The sequence below is a fragment of the Zingiber officinale genome, chromosome 4A (genome assembly GCF_018446385.1).
Source record: "Zingiber officinale cultivar Zhangliang chromosome 4A, Zo_v1.1, whole genome shotgun sequence".
In the NCBI taxonomy this organism is placed as follows: Eukaryota; Viridiplantae; Streptophyta; class Magnoliopsida; order Zingiberales; family Zingiberaceae; genus Zingiber; species Zingiber officinale.
The window spans coordinates 115,806,714-115,826,957 of NC_055992.1; the positions used below are offsets into that span (position 1 = coordinate 115,806,714).

Here is a 20,244-nt window from a genome sequence, read left to right on the forward strand (position 1 = left end):
ATAAAGATACAAGTAAATTATTACACTTTTCATTACTATTTAACAGTATTAACCTAATTCTAAGTATTATTTATCATATCATACCTACAAATTTACCATCATATAGTCATTAATTAAATTATTATATATAAGTTCTAACAAAATTTAATTTAATGCTAATTTATTTGTCATAATTTTATAATAATTAATTAACCTAACTTTTTCATTCTTTGAGATTTCTGACATAGAATCCCATTGGTTGACAATTGATTAGAGTTGTTACCTAAAACGACTATTACTTAGAAATAATACAGTAAAAGATGAAAATAACTAAATTGGCTGTCACATAAAAAGACTTGGAAATTCATTTTCAGCGGGGGAATTAAACAAGGATTCTATGCTTAAATTATAAGGATGACAAAGATAGATCAATTGAAATCAAGGAAACATACATGTACAATGTTAGTGAAGGATCAAAATTTTCTGGTTATAACGTATCACTGTCTAAGAAGGTACTCTCATGATTTATCCTCTTCTAGAGTGCTTAGAAGGATCGTAAAGTGACAACTTCACCTTTTGCCACTAGGGAATATTAAAATTTACCCTAGGACATACTATGGTGACAAGGACGGAGTGCTTTTCCAAAACAATTAGGATTCGAAACTCATGCGACACATGTATTGATGGTTGAATTGTCTTTGGGTTAGAATTGACAAGGTTGATTCAAGCTTGAGTTTTGATATTTGACAATATATAAAGATTGCAAGTGCAACTGTCCATAAGGGAGAATGTTAACGTAAATTTCCTCTCGTCAAAGGTTGATCAGTTTGAAATGAGAGGGTTGTCAAGTAGGTCAAGGTTGACCGGATACTTGACTGGGAAAGTCCTAACTGGAGGTTAGGTAAGGGTAAGGCCAACAGGATGATTGGCAAAAGAAGAAAAATCAAGTAGGTCAATGTTGACCGGATACTTGGTTTGAAAAGTCTTCGTGAGTGAAGCCAAGAAGTGTGGAAAGCTCTGGTCAATGAAGTCGGGCAGATGAAAAGTCCTAGTGAGTGAAGCTAAACAGTTGGAAAATCTCGTTGAGTGAAGCCAGGCAGATGGAAAGTCTTGGTGAGTGAAGCCAGGCAATTGGGAAGTCCTAGTGAGTGAAGCTAGATAGCATGGAAACTCTGGTGAGTGAAGTCAGACGGTAAAATTCTAGTAAGTGAAGGTAGGTGGTGAAAAGTTCTGGTAAATAAAGCCAGACATTGGAAAATCAGGTGGATCAAAGGTTGACCGGACACCTAGTGTTTGGAAGTCCAAGTATGTCATGGAGGACCGGACACTTGGCATGAGAAGAAAATCCATCTAGGTCAAAGGTTGATCAGACACCTGATGTTTAAAAGTCCAAGTGGGTCATGGAAGATCGAACACTTGGCATAAGGAAAGAAGTCCAAGTGAGTTATGGAAGACCGAATACTTGGTACGAGGAGAAAAATTCAAATGGGTCAAATGATTGACGGGACATATGATGGAGAAATCCCAACAGATCAAGGGTGACCGGATGCTAGGCAATGACAAGTCTCAACAGGTCATAGTTGACCGGATGTTAAGGAAGGGAACCCTAAACTTGGATTAAACAAGTTAGGGTTGGGTAATCGATTGACCCTCGGCTAATTGATTAGGTGATTTTTGCGAGAACACAGAAAGGGCTTGAATCGATTGGTCAATCGATTCGGCCGAGCCTAATCAATTAGATCAATCAATTAGGGCCAGGAGATTTACGAAGAGGAGAAAACAAGGCTTAATTGATTGGTCTAATCGATTTAGCCACTGCTAATCGATTAGGCAGCGTTTTGTCACGAGGAGAGGGAATCGATTGAGGCAATCGATTAAGAATGCTTAATCGATTGAGCTAATCAATTAAGATATTTTTACGAGTGAACAGAGAGTTGCTGAATCGATTGGGTAATCGATTAAAGCTCTCTGAATTGATTTAGATGACTCATCAATCGATTAGGGTTCGAAAAAAGAGTCGTTCTGCAAGTATTGGATGGTCGGATGATGTGGTAATTGATTAAGGAAAAGCTAAATTGATTGTGAGGCATCGAGTGAACCCTAGAAAAGGGTTTTCGTGAAGTTTTGAAGGGAGAGCTCACACTACTCTTCAACGCCGGTTCTTGAGAGTTGAGGGAGACAACTGCTGCTACATTTCCCACCTTTAAGAGGTATTCTAAAGTAAAAAAAGCTCAAGCAAATCAAGGTTCAAAGTACTAAGTCATGTTTAGATTTGTATTTACATTTACTTCTTTATTTTGAGTTGTATTCTTATTTTTGAACTTATACAAGGTTTCTCCGTCTTTGGATTATTTCCGAGAATGAGTATTTTTATAATGTAGATGTATGCATTGTATGAATCATTGAATTAGTCATCTCAAAAAAGATGTATACCAAGTAAATTCTTATATTATCATTAGAGAATTTTTTGTTTAAAATATTCCACGGTGAATTATCATTAGCAAAATGAGAGAAGTTATTCATCCCACTGGCTCCTTGGATCCCAACATACATGTGACATTTGAACAACTAAAAAAGTGAGAGGAGGTTCTCTGGACCGTTTTTTTGGTATAGAGGATGCTAGCTTTTTATGTATTAGTAGAGATGTATGATCCTCATCTATTTTACAAGTGGAGATCATGTATCTCTACCAATATATGCAAAAAGAGTATTTTCTGAATCGTAAAAACGATCCAGAGGATCCGGCCTATAAAAAATATCCTATCAGGAATCATTTTATTGCTTGAATTTACTTCGTGATCGGAATGTTGGACCAGACCCTCCATCTCACGAAAAGATAATGATTGAAATTGAGGCGTGATTTCTTTTAGTTATTGGATTTTTTGTTTTTAAAAATATGAATTATAAATAAATAAATAAATATATATATATATATATATATATATATATATATATATATATATATATATATATATATATATATATATATATATATATGAATTAAAAGACTCGTACCATTATAAACACTAGATTTATAACAGTTGTGAAAAATAAAATTAAATGTTAAAGTCATAAGTCTTGATCTGTGTTCAGATTCAATGCCATTTTTTGATATTGTTAAAATAACTTGTAAATCAAGAATAGAAAATGACAATGTTCCAGAGTCAGATCTTGCATGGGAATCAGAAAGACGATCAACTCATCTTTTCTTCGGATGATCAAAAAAGAATGTACTCGATACTGATCTGTGAAACCACAACCTATACATATACCCTCATATAGAATGCTCATTAATAATAATAAAAAAAGTAAGTTCAGTGAGTTTCTACTTAGGAATGGTAATAGATGGAGTGGGACGGGGACGGATTTATCATTTTCATCTCAGTCCTTGAATTTTATCCCTGTCTTCGAATTTCATCCCCGCTTCATTCTTATTTTTTCGAATTCGAGGAATTTATGAACCCGAACCACTGGGATCAAATCCCCATCCCCGTTTCTATCCCCAAATTAATTTTTTATTATTATTATTTTACTAATAATAATAATATTTTAATTTTTTTAAATATTAATATTATTATCAATATTATTATTAATATTTTTTAATAATAATAATAATAATAATAATAAATATTATTATTATTATTATTATTATTATTATTTTCGAGACAGATTTAGGGATAGAGACTATATCCCCATATCAACCTCGAACTAGTTTCATCCTCGAAAAAAATCTCCGAATCTATCCCATCATTAAAAAAATCAAGAATTCTCATCCTCAGTTCAAATATTTCTCGCAGGACCTCAAATCCACCGAAAAAATTATCATTCCTATTTCTACCCATAGGATCCATGTCTAATAAAACAAACTCATAATAAACATAAACACAAATGATAAAACACATTTATTGGATTTGTCCGTAATGACAATGTCCACATATTACCACCTTGACATGTAAGCGCACCAAACAGAGAAATTTAATAATTTCACACTTATGCTACTTGTGATTATATATGTACAGATTTGTTAAAATGCGGACACGAGCATGCGGACTCGTCCGCGACCCATAGCAGCCATATCATGTTAATCTATTTTTTTAATATAATATTTTCTTTTTCATATTTTTTTTTCTTCTTCGCCGCTGTAACGAAGCCTCACCGCGCCTCGTCGCCGCTGGCCACCCGCCTGTCCGTCGCCGCTGACCATTGCCTCCTATCGTGGCCGGAGGCAGGTGGCCGGAATCCAGACGTGATCGCGCGGTCGGAATCCAGACGCGATCGCGCCATAATCCGGACGGGATGGCGGCGGAAACCTGACTCGATCGCGTCTGGATTCCGGCAGCGATGGCGCCGGAATCCTGATGCGATGGCGCCGGAATCCGGACGCCATGGCTCTGGAATATGGTCGCCTGCCCAACACATCCGCGATAGCGCTGGATCGCGGCTGGAATCAAGCTGAGAGAAGGAACACAATCTAGCGCGATCGCGGCCGGATTCCGGACGCTATCCCCGACGGGTTCACCTTCTGGTCTATAGTATGGGTGGGTCCAGGCGGCCGGAGGCCGCCGGCGGTGGGCAGATGGCCGGCGGCCGGGCGGGTGGCGGGCGCGCGGAGGAGGCACGGTGAGCTGTTTCGGTTCGGCGAGAACGATGGGCAGGCGGCAGTAGCCGGAATCCGGATGCGATCGCTTTCCCATAGTTCGGCAGTGGTCAGACGGTCGGCGGCGGGGCAGGTGGCCAGCGGTGACGAGGTGCGGCGATGAGGCGCGACAACGAGGCACGGCGAGGTGACGAGCAACGCTGCAACGAGAATGAAGAAGCAGGAGAAATAAAAAAAGAATGAGAAAATGTTATATTAAAATAATATGACATGGCAATGATCTGTAACAATCCGTATGATAGAGTCCGTAATATAACAAACCTCATATTACAACCTTGACATGTAAGCGCACCAAACAGAAATTTAATAATTTCACACTTATGCTACTTGTGATTATATATGTAACACAATTAATTTCTTAATTGAACTTAATTAAAATTATCCTTTTAAAATAATTTAGTTCATTAATTTCATGAGTACAAATAATATAATCATAACAAATTCCAACTCCAACTGTAATCGTAATATTAATATCATACATAGATCTTATATAAGTGTATAGTATAAAAATTACACGAAATATGATTGTAATATTAATATCATACATAGATCTTATATAAGTGTGTAGCATAAAAATTACACGAAATATGATTTGTACATGTCTATTCTTAACTGATACACTTTATTATTTTGATAAAGTAGTTCAAATCATGTTTATAAACATTTTATACAAAACTACAACAGTAAATCATAATTTATCCATATGATTCCAACAAATTCATAACATATGGTAAACTGTAATAGTAAATTATAATATTTTTATTTCAACGTGCTAAAATAAAATGTACATGTATCGGTAAACTGTAATAAATACAATACTCAAAATATGGATGTGTTCATTAACATAGAACACAAACTCCCACTAACCAATAAATCTTAAAGAAATAAACCTCATATGGTCCATATGCCCATGAAACCCCTTGGATGCAAGCCCTAATATGTTCAATCAACCTGACTGCTCTGACCTATTTATTTAACCGCCAAGAATTTAATAATATCAATGGGTTTAGACTTGGATACTTATACTTCAATGAGTTGAGACTATTCATTGATTAACTCAGTGGCTTAATTATCACAAGCTTTGGATTTAATATAATTTTACCTATTTTCAATTTATAATTTATGTCCACTAATGGGATTTCATTTTCATCTTCCTTCTCTCTTTTTAATAATACTCTAGTGGTTAATGTATCACTGCACTAGTCAACAACTGTTCAAGCAATAAGAAACCAAAATAGATAACTAATTAGGCATTATAATTTCAAAAAATTGTATTCAATTGACCGAAACAAGTTACAACAAGAATAAAATAGATGTTCTTGCAAAAGCATGAAGGGAAAATCATACGGCAATATCTTAGAGGTGACAATGTTGCCTAATCATGACATCACAAGGGCACAAACTCAATAGATAAGTTTATGGTTATATACCTACAAAATTAGGGATTGCAATCAACATCGTCCGTTGCAATTATAAACCAATGACGATTTTCCATTTCACAGCTTAGGGATGCAAGTTAGCAATCATTTAGAATAAACAAGTGATCAAATTTGCTTCTTTAGTTCTCAAGCTCATCGCATAAGGTGGTCCGGAACATGTAATCCTCGTCCTCCAGCTCTTCGTGTAATAAATTGATAGATGGAACACCCGACCTTTCATTTTTGCAATCATCACTTTTCAATATCCTCCTCCCCTGAAACATGTCAATGCATATGTGAAATTCATTTTGATTAGTCACAACAAACACTAAGAATAAATGTCCTTTTGGTACAAAAATAATATATGAAGAAAACTTTTAAGCCGATCGTCAAATAAGGATCATCTGAAGAAGAAGATAAAAACCTTCTTTAGGATGTAGAAGAAATAATGGAAACCTTCCCCAAAGGTCTTCCACTCTACTGACCAGGTAAAGCCAGCTCTTTCAAATAGTGGCCGCCGGAAATGTGGCTGCAAGTTAAAGTAGGGATGTGAGAACTATGAAAAGGTAAAATAGAGAGTAGTAGTAGACTAAGGGGGCGTTTGGTTCTTTCCTAGGAATAGGAATCGGAATGAGAATCGTTGTATTGTGGAATGGGAATGGGTATGAACATGGATATCACTCTTAAAAGCAATATTTGGTTAGTTGCATATCTTCTATCGGAATAAATCAAAATTTCCTTTTTTACCCTTAAAAGAAAATAAGAGAAAAAAATAGATGTGAGAGAAAGATGAATGTGAGAGAAAAATATGATGAAAGAGAATGATGAGAGAGAAAGTGTGATGAGAGAGAAAATATGATGAGAGAGAAAGTGTGATGAGAAAAGAATGAAGAGAAAGTGTAATGAGAGAAAATGAGAAAAGAGAGTGTGATTGGAGAGAGCATAATAAGAGAAGATGAGAGAGAAAATATGATGTGAGAGAAAGTATGATGGGAGAGGATAAAAAGAGAAAATATAATTAGAAAAAATTAGGAGAGAGAGTGTGATGAGAGAGATTGAGGAGAGAAAAAGTATGGTGAGAGAGAAAGTGTGATGAGAAAAAAAGAGAACAGTGAGTATGATGGGAGAGATTGAGGAGAGAGAAAGTATGATGAGAAAGAAAGTGTGATGAGAAAAAAAGAGAACAGTGAGTATGATGGGATAGATTGAGGAGAGAGAAAGCATGATGAGAGAGAAAATGTGATGAGAAAAAAGAGAAAAGAGAATGTGATGGGAGAGATTGAGGAGAGAGAGTGTGATGAGAGAGAACGTGTGATGAGAAAAAAAAAGAAGGAAGAGAGTGCGATGGAAGAGATTGAGGAGAGAGAAAGTATGATGAGAGAGAAAATGTAATGAGAAAAAAAGGGGAAAGAGAGTGTGATAGGAGAGATTAAGGAGAGAGAGTGTATGATAAAATGATGAGAGAGAACAAAGAGAGAGAAGTGATATGAAAGAAAAAATAAATATATTTTGATATTTGATATTAATGGAGAAAATTTTAGTTTTAAGTCAAGGGTATTTTTGGAATAAGGCAATATTTTGATTGATGAAAATAGGGTAATGGCTCATTGAAGGGGAGGTACATGAGAATGAGTTATTATCCAATTTCAAGGATTCATTCCTTTATTTGTATTCCTATTCCTATAATCCAAACATTAACAATGGTAATCAATGATTCTCATTCTCATTCCCATTCCCCACTCCTATTACCCTAAACCAAATGCCCCCTAAGTGAATGAATCGTATTCCGCTGATTACCTGTCCAAAAGAAATTGAAATAAAGATGCCTTCTGAATTTAGAACACTATGAACATCTTCAAGCATTTTCATCACCTTATTTATTGTTTCGGGATGGGGATTCCATGGATCACCGCTGTTCACAAACAATACATCCTTTAAAAAGGATGTTTAATGACAGAATTAAAAAATTTATTAAAGGACTAATGTCAACTCACAAAAACTAACTAATAAGATTAATGATACAAACTCATGAAGATTCCGAGCAGTGATAAAAACAAAAGCTTGAATTATGAACCAAGATATAAGATTTAAAAGGTTTCCATGAGGAAGATAAAATATGCGGCATGCCCATATCATCATAGTGATAAATAAATAATTTTTGTCGTGACAATTAAAAGCAGATAATCCTTCCACCCAGTCCAATTTTTGAATACTATAGTACAATTTCATATTTGATATAAAAAAAAATTCAGTCCTTATAGTTCACATACGTCAAGACTAAATCTAAGTTCTTGGAGACATTAAAAACCAGGTAAGTACCTCAGTAACTTTTGAGAAAAAATTTCTATGGATGCAATTACATGGGCATCTTTTGCACATTCTTTCCATAAATCAACCAAATCTTGTCCAGTATAAATATGCACAAGATCGCAAACATTGAATATCGTATGCAAACAACATTTATAAAAGTATTTAAATAAAAATAATACTACAATATTTCCATAAAGTAAATTAAGAGAAGAATGAGAGGATAAACAGCAAAATTAGCATAAAGGAATTGATATGGGATGAGTAATAACATTTAGTTTGATTTGAAAACTACTTATCTGGAAAGATTAAAGTGTGAAAAAAAACCAGATCTACTTACACATTTTAACATTCCCCCTCACTTGTAGCTGGGCAGACTAGCCTATATTACACTTGCTGAATTCAAAGGTGGAACAACTCGACTTACCAGAGACATTTTTCAAAATATTGACAAAAAGCATGCAGAGCCAAGACCTTTTGCTGGGATACAATTATGATTGATTGGTGACCACTTGCACCAAAAGCTGATGTTGTTTGCAAAGAACATAATCAAGACTTATATGTTAGTAGTAGCTATATAGAAAAAGATATCCAGTGGATATTAAGTGGTTCATTGCTCTCCTTAAAATGCGCTTTCCAAGCAAAAGAATGCAAATATCATCCCTCATTTCTCTTTCAAACCCTTCCACCAAAGAAGCATTGCCCATCATTCCTTATGAAGAACCAATAACAAATGCATGTGTTTGGAATTTTTTTGTGAATGGTAATACTGCAGGGTGTTATTTGTGAAGAACCAATAACAAGCTTATGTTTGCTCATCATTCCTTATGAAGAACCAATAGCATGTGCTCTCCTTACTGCATGCTAGGACATCTAACTAATACTGCAGCCGCTAAAGAACAAGCATAAACTAATAGAAATAGTTCTTCAGTCGATTTCATGGACAGTAAGCATGTTGATATAATGAGGCATGAATATCAACAATCAAGTAGGGTGGTAGAAAAAGGAAAATGCAGTTATGATACAGATTGCAAAAGTGAATTAATCGTCCAAAAAGCATTTCAGCCTTTACCATGGTGCCCTTCTCAATCACAATATCGAAGGACTCACTGCCAAAAGGTAGGTCCAGCATGTCGGCCTGAACCACCTTGATGCCTAGCCGTACAAGGGAAAAGAAAAGAAACCTTCATGTCAGACCGTCAAAGTTGACACTTCAACAAGCAACGCAAGGGCAGCGGAAATCCTACTCAGGCTCATCACCTTCAAGTCCCTTGTCTCGAAAGCGGCTCCGCATCCTTTCAACCGCAACAGGAGAGATGTCGACGCAGGTCATGTCGGCCACGCCATCCTTGCGAAGCTCCTCGCAGAGCCGCGAGTTGCCGCAACCGATTTCCAATACCTAGAAATACCAAAGAATCCAAATTGAATGCTATAACTATGCACGCACGCCGGACGCGTCAGTGAGAAAGCGAACGCGGTGAAGTTACCGAGTGGGATGGATTGAGGAAGGGGCGGAGGAGGTGTTGGAAGTGGGAGTAGTCTTTGAACCATTCATAGTGCTCCTCGGCGGCGAACCTCTCGTCCCTATGAAGTCAGAACAGAGATTGAGGCAGAAAGCGAAGCGAAGGAAAAGAGAGGGAGAAGAGCAGCGAGCTGCCATACCAATAGTGGGGATCGAGATAGGAGGCAGCGTTGAGCGGGGCGACGTCCACGGGCCTACTGCGGCGACCATGATCGCCGGAATCTCCCATCGGTTGTCGTGAGCCCTAAGCAGGGAGTCGAGCTTCTGCTCCGTCGATTGAAGTTCATGAGTTGGCTTTTAAGAGGAAACGGGCCCAATTAAAAGCCCAACATGAATTATTAGGCCTGACTGGGCCAATATCTAGTTGGTTCATTCAAGCAAGGTAGTTTATAACTGGTGCAATTTCGAAAAAGAGCAAATGGAAATATATATATATATAGGATTGATATGCTGCACGGCTGCAAAGTGCGCGACTGTGCGCGACTTGCCTTCCTGATCGGTCACCAGTCCGATCGGGAACCTCCTGATCTCTGGACCGATCAGGGAACCTCCTGATCGGTCTGTAGACCGATCAGAAAATGATCGATTCCCTGATCGGTCTCTGGACCGATCAGGAGGTTCCCTGATCGGTCCAGAGACCGATCAGGAGGTTCAGGAAGGTAAGTCGCGCACAGTCGCGCACTGGACAGGCGCGCAGCATATCAATCTTTTATATATATATATATATATATATATATATATATATATATATGAAAAAGAGCAAATGGAAATATATATATATATATATACACGCAACCATATAACAAGTTTTCGAGCATTATCAGTCTCATGATGAATTGATGTTAACAGTTGCATGTGTCAGTTATTCTTGTTGTTCTCGGTCCTCAGGCTACTTCCTGTGCTGCTGGTCAGCGTACCAAACGAAGGTTTCTGCAGGACGCCGATCGGAGAGGATTCCAACTGAGGGCTTGAGTCTCAGCCTCCGGTGCAAGACATATTTTCATTGATGATGATGAACAGGTCTTGCTTTTAAGGGCCTCGCCGAGAGGTCCATGCATCCATGGAGGCCCCCAGGAGATTGGAATCCAATTTGCTTGTCTTTGGGTGGCTTCGCTCATCTTGCACAACTGTGAATCCAACCGACCAAGATCATATTCACGCGACAGTTTAAGAGGTGAGAGTGTATTGTTGTCATGGTTAGGGAGTAGTGGAGGACGAGAATTCAGAGGAAGCTAGCAAACTCGAGACGTGATACAGAATGTAAAGAGAAATGGCAAATGATAAGGATAAACGATTATGAACAGCGACTTCATTAAATGGGACAGAACGCGAGGAGGAGAAAGAAAATCAGGAAGATGTCGAAGGGCACAAGGCTAGTGGGTGTTTGTTGCCTAAGGGACTAGGAGAGGACATGTGTATCGAAGCAAGATGGTTGTACGGTGGAAAATAGTGGTTTCATATAAATCACCGAAATCAACATGAAATCAACCTTTTTATCATTTGAAATTAAGAAATTAACAAGAAAATCTTTAAAAGAAACAGAGCGCACAGAAATTTATAACATAGGGCTTCTGATCATGAGACGATAGAAGAGGAAAAAATAAGGACTTCGGCGTGACAAACGATGAGGCATACAGTGGGACAGATGGATGATGGGACAGACAACGGGGCAGACGGAGGGACAGACAGCACTAGTGGGAGATAGTGCAAAAGGATGTCGAGAATGGACGGAAGGTTGCGCAAAGACGACGATATTTGTTGAGGGAGAAAAGAAAAATTAGGGAGGTAAAGATGGGGTGAGTGATTTTATTGGAGGGAGTGAGTATAAAATTTGGTGCGGAATTGTAAATTGGAAAAATTATTAATCTTTTAGTGACATTCATTAAAAATATCATAATAATATATCTAATTAGATTTTTATTTTTTTATTTTTAATCAATGTCATGGTATGTATAAATCAACAACACTTTTAAACAAATGTCATTAGGAAAATGTCAGAAAATCTATTTTTTCTTATAATGCCAGATAACTTTCGAGCTCATAGAAGCTGATATAGAGAGATTAATTCACATCTTCATGTCCATCATCTTTCACGTCTTTTTGCTCAATGACTTCCTGCACTCAGCGATTAAAAATCAATTATATAAAGGACTCTAGTATCTATCACAAGGAAAAGGAATTCAGTTCATCACTAGAGAAATCTCGAGATCACCTGCAAAAGTGTAATGCATTATATACATATGGCTAACTATCCATAGTAGTTCTAGACGACCTATTAACAATGAAAGAATTAGAGCATTCATATCAATTTTCTTATGCAAAATATATAATTTAAGATAAAAAAAATATTTTATTAAATTTCAATATCAAAAACTTTTCACTACATATTAGTTTGCTATTTTTTCTCTCTTCTCTATAATATTTAGGGAATAAAATACATTCCCATTTCATTCCCTAAATTTAGAGAAATAGTATTCATACATGTAAAATTTAAGAAATATATAAAATAGTTGATGAAAAGATTTTTTTGGCTACCATATTCAAAATTTAGGGTAAAATCTTTGGATAGAATAACTGATGTGAATGATCTAATATCCTACAACTAGAAAGCTAGACATGCAAGTAATACTATAAGAATATCCTCAAACAACGATGGAATTAATGATGTAATTTAATTTCGTCGCTAATTTAACAACTGATATTATATTTTGGTCGTTAATTAATGATGAAATTAAATTTTATCATAATTAATAATTGAAATATATTTTAATTATTAATTAGCGACTAAAATTTAATCTGTCGCTAAATTAGAATAGCGATTGAATTTTATTTTGGTCACTAAAGGAGAGACCAAATTAGCGACTGGATAGCAATTTTTTTTTGGAAAATTTAGCGATTTTTTTCCATCACAAATCAGCCACTAAACCTATTTATCGACCGAATAGCGATGGATAATTTTGAAAACGGCATTTGCAGAGCAATTACCCTTCTAGCAGGTAACAAGCCCATTGGCTTAGTACATATGTGTCTTTTATCAAAATGGTAGATCAAAGTAGCTCCCTTCAAACTTTGTATTGTAGGCTCAACTATATATAGGTGGTTCTTTAGCCAGGTTGCTTCCTCTTCTTCTTCAAAGCGAGTCGTTCAGCCTTGTTGCAAGGCTTTTGATGTAGGAGGATCCACATAATAATAATAATAATAATATTATTATTATTATTTTAGGGTTTTTGGTATTTTATGTAATTTTAGTAATTTAGGTATTATTAGTAATTTTTATCTTTTTATATCTTTTGTATTTCGAGTCTGTTTAGAGATTTTAAAATTATTTAGGTGTCTTTTTATTTTTTTAGGATTAGTTTTTCATTTTTTAAAAAAATTAGTTTATATTTTATCTCTTGTTTAGGATAAATTTTCTTTTACTTTTTCTTATTTCTGTTGTAACTTTTTCTTTCTTAGGTTATTTAAATAAGGGTTAGAGCTCTTGTAAGAATGTGGTTTATGTTGGCGGTTAATATTGATTTTGGTTTTGATTTGAATAAAGTTTATTTTCGTTTAAACCTAGAGGCGACTCCTCTTTGTTTACGAATTATCTTTCTATATCTTTCTCTGCAAACCTATAATTCGAGCATCACACTCGGAGTTCATTCTCTTGTGTTAGTTGGTATCAGAGCCTTACATCCATGGATGATCATCGTGGTAGTGGTCATGAAAGATAGGTTCCGACTGAGAAAGTCTCACACCAGGATCGAAGCATATCCTACGAACTCATCGAAGATCTACAAAGACAAGTCACAGAGTTGTCCCAGCGTCTAATGGCACAAGATCTTGAAGATAGTGAGGTGCATGGTCTAGGTCAGGATAGATAGGTTTCGACTGAGGAAGTCTCACACTATGATCATAGTGCCCGAAATCTTAAATGTCGTAAGTTCTTTTATTTTAATTTGGATAAAATTTTTATTGAGAAAGATATGGACGACAAGATTGAAATAGTCGGTGATCCAATTTACTACAAAGATGAGATTAAGCCAACTAGCGAGCCAATAGATGATGAGACTAACTGAGGCCTATTCTCATCATCGATTCCACCATAGATGGCTTCGAAGCCAACATCTCCAAAAAAGGTTGGATTCGTGAATATGCTCTACTTGCTTGCATTCTCATAGTTAAACAGATGATTTACTACTGTAACAAGATTGATGATGACATCATGGATGAAATACTAATGAAGGTTTTGTTGGATGCAATCTTGCCTTAAGATGGTCCGGTGTGACCATAGCTTTTGATGGTTTACGGCTTACCCTTATATTTAATATGTGTATGTGAGTGTGCAGGTTTGCAGGATACACATATGACTCAACTTGATGGCTTCGAATCCGGTGAAGGATGGAGCATCCGAGGGACTGTGGACAAGACAACAAGGACAAGAGATGAGGGAAGTGACTTTGAGGCATATGCGAAAGATGACATTGGGACAAGCCGCGGGTTTGGTTGCATCCGAGGGATGAGAGCCAAAGAAAGTAGGCTTAAAAGCAAAAAACCAAGGCTGCAAAAAAGAGTTAAGTGAATCGTGAGGTTCGAGTGCTGAGAAATTGTACTCGAGGTAAACCCTAGTTTTAGAGTTTACCAGTCAACTGGTAAAGCTACTAGTTAACTAGTGTAGTTTACTATGTAGTCGACTAGGAGCGAACAAAATATTTTTGTTCACTCAACCAGTGTGGAACAGTTGACTGGTATCGAGCAGTTGGGTTAAAACGATCAAATTCCACATAGGGCAGTTGATTGGTATACTTACCAGTCGACTAGTAGGTGGGATTTTCCAACTCGGGCCTATATAACCAAGGCTATGGTGGCTCGCCTTGGTTGATAAAATAAATGTGGTTAACCTCTATTAGTAGTCTTCCAAGTGCTCTAGCATCTCAAGTATTCTTATGAGAGTTGTGGTGAGGTTTCTCCACCCACAAGGAGCTACATGAGCTAGCCGGAGGTTTTCCAGGGAGGCATCCACTGACGGATTTGGATCGTCCACCTTTGAGACAACCGTGGAGTAGGAGCTTTATCTCTGAACCACATAAATTTGTTAGCGGTTCGGTGTTCTTTCTTATTGTTTAGCTTTGTTTATTTGTATTTCCGATGTGCAACTAACACATGTAGGAAGAGAGAACTATGAATTGGGGGCATCAACTATTCAACCCCCCTTCTAGTCAGCCATACAATCTCCAATAGATTTAACTATTAATTGTTGGGGTTGCAAGGTTACAAACATAGTCCCACATTGAAAACACATGAAAAAAGATCATGGGTTTATAAGAGAAAAGATATCTCCATTGGTATGAGCCCTTTTGGAGAGAGCCCAAGAGCAAAGTCATGAGGGTTAGACCCAAAGTGAACAATATCATACCATTATGAAGATATCTAAATTCTTTTCGATCATACAATTGGTATTAGAGACTGGACTGTCAAAAGGTTTAACTGCCGACTGTGCACAAGAGCTATGATCTAATTGAACCATGTGGATACAATATTGACCTCGAATAAAGAAAGTGGGGGCTCATATGTTCAGATCAAGAGCACCAGACACCAGGTAGGAAGTCCTAGTTGCGGCTAGGTAAGGAAATCCTAGTAGGTCGGGTGGACCGAGGGGCAGAAAGACCTAGTGGGTCAAGAATCGGATGTGGGAAGTCTGTGGTCCTTTGTTTGAGGGGGAATTGTTGGGGTTGCAAGGTTGCAAACATAGTCCCACATTGAAAACACATGGGAAAAGATCATGAGTTTATAAGAGAAAGATATCTCCATTTGTATGAGGCCTTTTGGAGAGAGCCCTGTTGGGACCTTTGTGCCCGCTAGAGAGGGGGTGAATAGCGGCTCGTCGCGCGTTCATCGGTTGCATATTGATGATGTGCAGCGGAATACAAAGACAAAAACAACCACAACGCTAACACTCGGATTTACTTGGTATCCACCTCAAGAAGAGGTGACTAATCTAAGGATCCACACACGACGCTATCTCCACTATGAAAACCCTCCTTCTCGGTCGCAGCCGAAGGCGGAGAAGCCTTGTACAAACTCTCTCACACACAAACAATTCACACAAGAAGAAGAAATACAAATACAAATAGAAACACTCTCTTCTTGCTTACTTGTTGCTTATTGTTGCCTCTTGAACCTTGGGATTGCACCCCAAGAGCCTTCAAGAACTGGCAGAGAAGCTCGTAGAAAATCGCTGGTGAATCACACACAAATCGCAAGAGAAAGCTCGCAAAGAACTGCGGAGAAAACACTCCGTCAAGGCTTTAAACAGTGCTCCCAATCGATCCAATCCATCCCCAATCGATTGCCACGTCAGCAACCAGCAATCCCAGCCATCCATCGCTTGCAACTGTGCAACGGTCACTTCCCAATTGATCGACCGATCGATTGGGACTGCCTGAATCGATCGGTCGATCGATTCAGAGCCTTTCTGTGCTCTCGCGTCCGCGCGAGAGCTTCTGCTGCCCAATCGATCGACCGATCGATTGGCAGCTCCCAATCGATCGCCCGATCGATTGGGAAAGCTTCTATGCTTGTGATTTCCTGACCCCAATCGATCGGCCGATCGAGTGGGTCATCCCAACAATCGTAGCACACTCCAATCGATCGGCTGATCGATTGGAGCCTGTTCAATCGATCGTCCGATCAATTGAACGCCCTGGACTTGACTCAAACTCAAGTCCAGCTTCCCAAACACAACTCTCGGTCAACCATGACCTGTTGGGTTTGCACGCCTAGCATTTGACTACTCCCGACCAACCTCGAACTAGTCTTCTAACCTCCTCCATCAGTCTTGCGTCCCTCGGATATCTCTCCATCCTTCATGCCTTGTCTTCTGGAGCTTCCATCGGCCTCATTCTAGTTGTCGGGTTCTCCTAGTCAAATCACCCTAGGACTTGTCTTGCCAAGACCACATGCTTGGACTTACAACCTTTGCCAAGATCACACTTGGACTTTCTAATTGCCTGGCTCCTCGCCAGGACCTTCTCCATTGCCAAGATCACACTTGGAATTTCCAATTGCCTGGCTCCTCACCAGGACTTCCTCCTTTGCCAAGATCACACTTCGACTTTCAGTTGCTTGGCTCCTCACCAGGACTTCCCAAATGCCTGGCTCCTCACCAGGACTTTCTCCTTTGCCAAGATCACACTTGGATTTTCCAATTTGCCTAACCTCCAGTTAGGACTTCCATCACTGCCTAAACTCCAGTTAGGATTTCCAATTTGCCTAACCTCCAGTTAGGACTTCCATCACTGCCTAAACTCCAGTTAGGACTTTTCCAGTCAAGTCTCTTGTCAACCTTGACCTACTTGACTTGTATTCTCTTCAATCTGGTCAACCCTTTGACCATCTCCATAACCGGACAATTGCCCTAGCAATCTCCATATATTGTCAAACATCAAAACTCAAATCCCGATTCAAGCTTGACTCAACTCAAGCTTAGTCAAACTGGTCAAACATGACCTAGGGAAATTACCCCAATAATCTCCCCCTTTTTAATGTTTGACAATACCACTAAGTTAGGCTAAATCCCTTAGCCTTAACTTCTTCTTTACACTAAGGCTAAATCTCATAGCCTTAACCTCTTCTTTATCACAAGGCTAAATCCCATAGCTTTACCTCTTCTTTACACCAAGGCTAAATCCCATACCTTAACCTCTTCTTTACTCCAAGGCTAAATCTCATAGCCTTAACCTCTTCTTTACTCCAAGGCTAAATCCCATAGCCTTAACCTTTTCATGACAAAGCATGAATGAAGGTTTCCTTCATTCTCTCCCTTTCCTAGAGGGCAAACTCCCCCTTCTTGGAATGAAGGTCTAACTTAATCTTCCATTCTCCCCCTTTGTCACACATCAAAAACTGAAAACAAACTCTTCTCCATAAGAGTTACCTATATATTATTTACAACCTCATATGTTGTTAACAACCCCACAATGAAGATCTCATACTCTTCATTGTCGCCAAAGCTCCCCCTTGAGCTCTACTTCACTTCAAAATGCTCATCCCAGAGCATGCATTAACTTCCCAATGAAAATCCCATTCATTGTAGACAATGCTCCCCCTTGAACAGTAATCTTCTTCTCAATGCTTATCCAAGAGCATTTTTCACTTTACCAATGAAGGTCTGATCCCCTTCATTAATCTAATGCTCCCCCTTGAGCAGTAATCTACTCCACAATGCTCATCCGAGAGCATTTATCATCCTAGCAATGAAGATAACCAATCTTCCATTGCTCCCCAATACTCGACCCTGAGTAGTATCCAACACGAAGGTTTAACCCACCTTCCAAGGTCTTTGAAAAGATTTTTATGTTTTCAAAGAGTAACTCCCCCTAAAAATATGGTCAAGCTTCTATCATTGCATCAACAATGACTTGGGATTCCTAAATAATTAGGAAAACCAAAACTCAAAGTTTTGAGATTCAAAATTTAATAATAAAACTAAACCTCAACCTAAACTTCACCTAAGTCTGCCTTAACAAATCCATGCTTGCTTTCAACATGAAAACTCCCTTTAAATGTATACAAGTGTATACCAAAGAGTTAGGAATGGTTAATGACCCTCGAAAACCAAAACTTGAAGTTTTAAGGTTCCAAAAATTCAGAATTGAAACTAAACCTTATCCTAAACTTCACTTTGGTTTCTCTTAACCAATCCATGCTTGTTTTCATCATAAAAACTCCCCCTAAATGGCTAAAAATGTATTCCAAGGGGTTCAGAATGGTTATTGGGACTCGAAGCGACTTCCCAATCGATTGAAGTTGGGACTCAATCGATTGAAATCACTTCAATCGATCCATTGATCGATTCCGCAAGCTACTACTCACAGAAATACCCTCTGAATTGATCCACTGATCGATCCAGCCTGGGTCAATCAATCGACTGATCGATTCAATACCCTTTTGTTCGCGGGAGATAACTTCCCAATTGATCGGCTGATCGATCGAACCCATCCTAATCGATTGGTTGATCGATTGGCTTTCTGATTTCCTGAAATTCAATTTCAGCGAAATTCAGAAACTCTCCAAAAATTCTACAAAATTTTAAAAATCATGAAAATTCATGTAGATATTATTTAGGGTATACTTTATCAAGTAAAAATAGTTTGCTATGAAAATACTTCTTATTTTCAAAGATTGACACAAATTTGAAAACTTATAAAAACTTTAGTGTTTTCTTCAAGTTTGTGTCTAACTATTCAATGATGATCACTATCAAAAGATAGTCTTCATCAAGGTTTTCTAAAAGCATTTTAAAATTATTTCCAAAACCAATATCCAACCATGTTCTTTGGGCTCAATGCACATGACTTGTACATTAGCTTTCCCAATGATTGGAAGACACATAACTATGTGTTTTGATGAACCTAAAACTCAACAAAATGCACTAAATCAATATTTTGAGTTTTGTTCGCCATCCTAACATCTCACTTGTATTTAATGTGTACTAAAATACATACAAGTCACCTTATGGTTCTTTGTGAGATGTATATTTGGTTTTGCCCTAAACTAAGCGATCATGCATATATATCTAGGCATTGTAAAAATCATGATCATCCATCTAGGATGTCATTTGGTATAATCCCACTTGTTGGGATATTTACCATTCTTAGTAAATGTCTTTTGTCCTTAATTACAAGAACATTAGCATAATGCATGATATGTTATGACATACATCAAAAAGAGAGAATTTTCAAAAGAAAATTTCCTATAGCTATATGATGTATGTATGACTTGACATGGTATTTTTATATTTTTCATAATAAAATATGAATGCTAAATATGATATCATGACATATGATAGGCAAACAAACATGGCATTTTAGCATAAATAAAATATACCTAGATAATCTATCTAAGTATCCTTAAACCTTAGCTAACTCAAAATTTAACCCTAGATTGCCCATGATTTCCCACAAAAATGTCAAAACCCAATTTTGACATTTCTTTTCTCTTTCTAAATTTGTACCATTTTAAATTAAACAAATTCCTCAAAATATGGCACATTTTACTCTTTCAAAAAGTAAATGAAATCAAATTAAGGCTTAGATTCACCTTTAACCTTCTAAGAAAATGTCAAACCCCCGACTTGGCATTTCTTATCCTTGATTTACTTATGCCAACTAAAGTTAAGCACATTCCTCAAAGTTTGGCATATTTATTCTTTCAAAAGAGTAATTCCTTACATTAGGACCTAGATTTTCCTTTAATTACCCTAAGAAAATACCAAAACCCCAATTTGGTATTTCTTATATTTCTCCAAATTGTGCCAATTTAATTCAATTTCGAATCCTCACACTTGGCACCTTTTTGCCCTTCAAGGCTTAATCACA

At 37.6% G+C, this 20,244-nt stretch overlaps 1 protein-coding gene across 2 annotated transcripts; it reads right to left on the reverse strand.

Moving 5' to 3' along the window:
- Positions 1-5,895: 5,895 nt before the first annotated feature.
- Positions 5,896-10,184, reverse strand: LOC121970692 (EEF1A lysine methyltransferase 4-like). Of its 2 annotated transcripts, none has more exons than XM_042521556.1 (7): positions 10,024-10,184; positions 9,849-9,945; positions 9,622-9,760; positions 9,434-9,516; positions 7,927-7,986; positions 6,479-6,583; positions 5,896-6,329 (listed from the first exon to the last, which is right to left on the reverse strand). In XM_042521556.1, exons 1-7 carry the CDS (start codon positions 10,110-10,112, stop codon positions 6,195-6,197), a joined length of 708 nt encoding a protein of 235 aa, XP_042377490.1. In that variant the 5' UTR covers positions 10,113-10,184; the 3' UTR covers positions 5,896-6,194. The 2 variants fall into 2 exon arrangements, with proteins under 2 accessions (XP_042377490.1, XP_042377488.1); XM_042521554.1 differs by having other exon boundaries at positions 7,852-7,986.
- Between the last annotated feature and the right edge of the window lie 10,060 nt (positions 10,185-20,244).